Source organism: Cynara cardunculus (genome assembly GCF_001531365.2).
Source record: "Cynara cardunculus var. scolymus isolate 2C chromosome LG 3, CcrdV1, whole genome shotgun sequence".
Taxonomy (NCBI): Eukaryota; Viridiplantae; Streptophyta; class Magnoliopsida; order Asterales; family Asteraceae; genus Cynara; species Cynara cardunculus.
This window is the reverse complement of record NC_037530.1, coordinates 25,070,187-25,075,276: the sequence shown is the minus strand read 5'-3', so window position 1 is coordinate 25,075,276 and position 5,090 is coordinate 25,070,187. Positions and strand designations below refer to the sequence as shown.

The 5,090-nt window shown below is 35.7% G+C and overlaps 1 protein-coding gene across 2 annotated transcripts; it reads right to left on the bottom strand.

Annotated features, from left to right (window-relative positions):
- Positions 1-1,024: 1,024 nt before the first annotated feature.
- LOC112510326 (probable isoaspartyl peptidase/L-asparaginase 2) lies at positions 1,025-2,649 on the bottom strand. Of its 2 annotated transcripts, XM_025115713.1 has the most exons (5): positions 2,452-2,649; positions 2,033-2,266; positions 1,780-1,866; positions 1,638-1,685; positions 1,025-1,583 (listed from the first exon to the last, which is right to left on the bottom strand). In XM_025115713.1, the coding sequence occupies exons 1-5, from the start codon at positions 2,611-2,613 to the stop codon at positions 1,188-1,190; spliced, it is 927 nt and encodes a 308-aa protein (XP_024971481.1). In that variant the 5' UTR covers positions 2,614-2,649; the 3' UTR covers positions 1,025-1,187. The 2 variants fall into 2 exon arrangements, with proteins under 2 accessions (XP_024971481.1, XP_024971480.1); XM_025115712.1 differs by having other exon boundaries at positions 1,025-1,685.
- Positions 2,650-5,090: the final 2,441 nt, after the last annotated feature.

The window sequence follows — 5,090 nt, the reverse complement described above, 5'->3', positions numbered from 1 at the left end:
CATATTTTTTTTTATGATTTTGAACCAATTACAAAGTTTGATATAATAAAAGATTGATATATAAGACTTATTAATTAATTAATTATACATATATATATATATATATATATATATATATATGGGGAGCGATCAAATAAAAACCACTCAATTTGTAAAAACCGTAAAAACCTTATTCCACCAATCATAATATTTCATTTTGTTCATTTTTTTGTAATTATGAGAGGTTGATTAATCATATTTATTGTGGAGGTTGTTAATCATGGATATTATCATCGTCATTATTTTAATTTTAGAGAAATACATGAAACAGTTTCATTAAAATTTCATTAAGTAATATATAAAACAATTTCATAACCATATATGAAACAACTTCATAAAAAAAGTATTATATGAAACAATTTCATGAAAAAATTTCATAAGATTAAACAATGAAATCGATGAATGAGAGTAGTTTTTACGGTTTTTACAAATTGGAGTGGTTTTCATTTGATCGCTTCTCTCTCTATATATATATATATATTAAAAGAACAACCAATAGTGATAAGGTAGATTCATATATCAAAGGTAATATTGATTCTTATTAATTTGATATATAAATATAATCATCGATTCATTTAGCTAACTTCAGTAATTTTAAAAAAGATTATTGTCACCATGCAACGCATGGTGTCAAACACTAGTTTGTTTTAATTGAAAACGGTATGACAAAGAAATACAAAAATAAGTTCTAATAAATCACTCATTTGAAGTAGATCTTACATGTTTATATATTTATGCATGTAAAAAGATGTTCAAATAAGAACAATTTTCAAATTAAAAAAAGAACATCTATATCATATATGATTACCGTCAAACTTGACAGAGACCTAAGTTACGTACACATTTATAATAACATGTGATTTTAATTACACGAACTTATTCATGTTCTCTTACGTTTATTATGTTTTCATTTAAACCTAACAGTTGTAAATGAAATCAAATATGAAAGATAACACATCACTCACAATGTAATCGGTGTAGAGAAAAATTGCTAGGCATACGCCATGTTCATAAATTAAGAACCAAAAAGACCCTTAAAAAACGAGAAACTAAAAACAAAACAAGCTAAAAACAAAACAAGCTAAGCGAGCCTGCAATTTATTAAAACTAACAGCTACCACTAACTATAATTAAGCTAAGTGCGTGGTTCACTCCCAGATCCCAACTTCCATGAACCCGTCTTCAGTGGCACACCCTCTAAACATTCCTACACAGTTAAACCCATATGCCACCTCACCCTTTTCCGACACCGCTATCACCCCTGCTTTCCCATCATCCAACCTCTCTTTTATCACAAAATCCACCGCCGCCTGCAACCCCAACCCTTTGTACTCCATCACCGCCGCCACCTCTCGCGCCACCGTTCCCCTGATTATCGCCTCCCCTTCTCCGGTGCACGACACCCCACATACGTCACATGCGTACGTACCGGCACCGATGAGGGGTGAGTCTCCGATCCTTCCCACCTTCTTATTCATCAGTCCTCCGGTGGATGTCGCCGCCGCACACCGCCCTTGGCTGTCAACAACCACACACCCCACCGTCTCCGGTGCGTATACGCTGATTGGAAGACCATTCATGGTTATCGGACTCTCCACCCCGACTCCACAGGATTCGTATCCGCTCGTCGGGATTCTATAATCAAACTGCATGTTTAATTCCGTAACCAAGAATGTATGTTAGTTTAATTACTGTCACTTTTCATATAATTAATTAATTAATTAATTTGATCCTAATTACCAGAATGGAGTTGGCTTCTTTTGCTTGTTTTAGCATCCCCACGTTGTCTTCCGTGATGAAATAATCGTTTTCCATCCTTTCCACACCCTTCACAATCAACACATATTGATTAATTTAACTCCTATATCTAATTAAGGACTTATTTGAGTTTATTTATCAATTAAGTTGAAGTGAGAGTTCCAAACAAATAAAAAAGTGAAATTTGAAACTAATGTGATTGTAACAGAAGTTGTAGAGATAAATATGGGTTTACCATTTGTTTGGCGAAGTTTTCGGCGCCGGAAAAGGCAAGATAGGAATGAGGGGATTTGTCCATGACTAAGCGAGCCAGCGACACCGGATTCTTCACGCTCGTTAGTCCGGAGACCGCTCCACATTTCCGGCCACTCCCGTCCATGATGCTGGCTTCCATCTCCACCGTTCCATTCTCCGTCAGTGCAGATCCACGCCCCGAGTTGAATATCGGATCCGTTTCCAGTTCCCGAACCTATCACCATTCATATATTATTCGCTAATCCAGATACGAATCAAACATCAATGTCATTATATCGGTAAACGCAAACCGTGATTGCTATCGTTTAATTTATTATTGAGATGTCGTTTGTTACGAACTAGGTAGGGGAAATTAAATCCGTATTCCATATATTTGGAGAATAGGTGAGTGATTCTTACGACGAGCTCAACGACATCAATGGCGGAAGCTGATGATCGAAGAGCAGATATGCCGAGATTGAGGCAACGAGTGAGGAGGAGTTTGGCCTGTTCTTGGCGATCGGTTGGGAGGTTAGGGTCGACACCGGCGCCGCCGTGTACAGCTATAGCCCACCCAACCATTTTTAGACTCTCTCGCACACAAACACTACCTGTAGGTTAGGTTAAGTCAGGTTAGGTTTGGTTTAAAGCAAAGCGAGAGTGCAAGGGAAGAAGGTGGTGAAGGGTGGTATTTATAGGGTGGCTACGGATTTCAAATCTTGAAAAAAATGAAATTGAATTCTAATAAGTTGTTAAGTTTTTATTAGAATTGTTATGAGTACCGGCGGTGGGGAGTTCCACACACGAGGGAGACTCACATGTCTATTTCGTGGGCCCTACCAAGCCTTTTTCATTTTGAAGAAGTCTTCCTTCAGATCCTCCTGTATTGTGGGCCACCTTAAACAAGCAAGATTCCTCAATATTATTCATTAATGAATTATATAATTCTCTGCGTGCAAATAAAATCAAAACCTTTTTGTCTTATTAATTACTTATTATTGAATAATAAATACTTTATTAACATTTTTAAAAAATAAAAAAAATTGTTTACATCTACCTCTAGGAGTAAATAAAATGTTACCTTAAACATGTCAAAAGATTTTGAGAAAATGAATTTGCTAAGAATATTTGGTTTTCAAAATTAGACAATATCTTTTTAAACAACAACCAGAAAAAAATATAAAGCATGCAAACAAATTAAAATCATATGAGAAGGTATAAAATAACTAAGCTAACTAACGATGAAGTACTGATAAAACAAAAAGCCAAAGAAAGCCCCTCAGACCCTACTCCATCATACAAGTCTGATACCTAGTGGCCTAACCTAGGACTCTGATACCTAACCGTTAGTGACATTTTACATATGTATAAGGGCTAGTTTTACCTTAATCTATATCTTGTTAGTATAGATAGTAGCCTCCGTTTTCCTTCACTTTAATTTTCCTTTTGTAAACCTTTTTCTCTCTTATATAATCAGAAAGCCTTTAGCCATGCAATCGTTCCCTGGTTGATCTTTGTTTAATCCATACATAAATCCTAATATGCTATCAGAGCTATAGGTACGTTTTCTTGATTGTTTGCATCCCTATTTTTTGATGTAAAATCTCTATTGATGTGATTCACAAATCAATAGCCAAGATCCGTGTTCTTTGTGATCAAAATTTGTTATCAAGAACCTATATCAATCAATAATCATCTTGTTTTGAACCTAAATCAATTGAGAAATTACTCCTCATTGAACCCTAACTTTTTTATGGAAGAAAATAAGCCTCATAAGTCATTATTCCATATTTCTACTTTACAAATGTCAATCACCTCAAGTCACTCTAATCCTATCTCTGTGGTTCTCGATGGCCACAATTACATCCTATTGCACCATCACATGACTATACTCCTCAAGTCTCATGAGTTACATACCTATGTTACAGTGGCTACTAAAGCTCCAATCCGAGGTGCAACTGAGAATGATGCTAACTTTTCTAAACACATAAATGAGTGGGATATCATGAATGCTCGCATCTTAGGGTTCATAAATGCATACACAACCATTGAAATCAATCAACAATATCTTAGGACTTTGGGACTTTCTCGCCAAAAGGTAGAGTTCTATAGGTCTTCCCCACCAATATCAATCGTGGTCTATTTTTCAGAACAAATGACAAGTACCTAATAAGTCTGTCAACTCGTATATCTTTGAGATGCAAGTTCTTAGAGATCATTTGAGCTTTGGTGCACCTCAAATATTTGATGAGACTGCTCGTAAATTTATTACTTATTTTAGTCAGTTGCATCAAATCATATTCTAATGGGACTCATGGATAGCTCTGAGAACTCCTGAGCCTCATTGTTGCACAAACATCCATTACCTACATGTAACACTTGAAATTTTGGTGAGTGAAATCCCAAGATTTTTCTATTTTTTACCTTTAAAATTGTTTTGGTTAAAGCCTTGAAGTTAAGTCTTTTGAGTTTTGGTTAAAAGGAAAGGGTTCAAATGGGTGTAAATTGAGAAAAAACTTTTGGTATAAGTTGGGCTATAGTGCTTGACAATGGTGTCATTTAGGCACAATATCTGTCAGAGTGATGATGTTTCAAAGATGGCCTTCCAAACAAGATATAGACATTTCGAGTTCTTACTAATGCTGTTTAGGTTAACAAACGCTTCGGATGTGTTATGGACTTGAAGAACCGATTATATCGTTCTTTCCTAGATAGTCGGTAATAGTATTTATTGATTATATCCTCGTTTATTCAAAGAATGAAGTCGAGCACGAAGGCCATCTTGAAGAGGTTCTTAAAGTCCTTTGAAAAGAGAAAGTGTTCTCCCAAGTTTTCCAAATGCGAGTTTTGGCTTCAAGAAGTCCGGTTTTTGGGCCATGTAGTGACTAGAGACAGAGTAAAGGTGGACTCTTACAATATTGAAGCAATGATGAATTAGGAACCACCAATGAGCCCAACATAAAACAAAATTTTCATGGGATTATCCAACTACTATGGAGGTTCATCAAAGACTTCTTAAAGATTGCTTCGCCATTAACATCCTTGACCAAGAAGAATGT

Bases quoted from the DNA above. Each gene is read 5' to 3' on its own strand.
- LOC112510326 (XM_025115712.1), bottom strand. From the start codon at position 2,613: ATGGTTGGGTGGGCTATAGCTGTACACGGCGGCGCCGGTGTCGACCCT. The intron at 1,867-2,032 runs GTAAACCCATAT...TTGATTGTGAAG, and splicing joins AAAACTTCGCCAAACAAATG to GGTGTGGAAAGGATGGAAAA. The intron at 1,686-1,779 runs GTAATTAGGATC...TTAAACATGCAG, and splicing joins AAGAAGCCAACTCCATTCTG to TTTGATTATAGAATCCCGAC.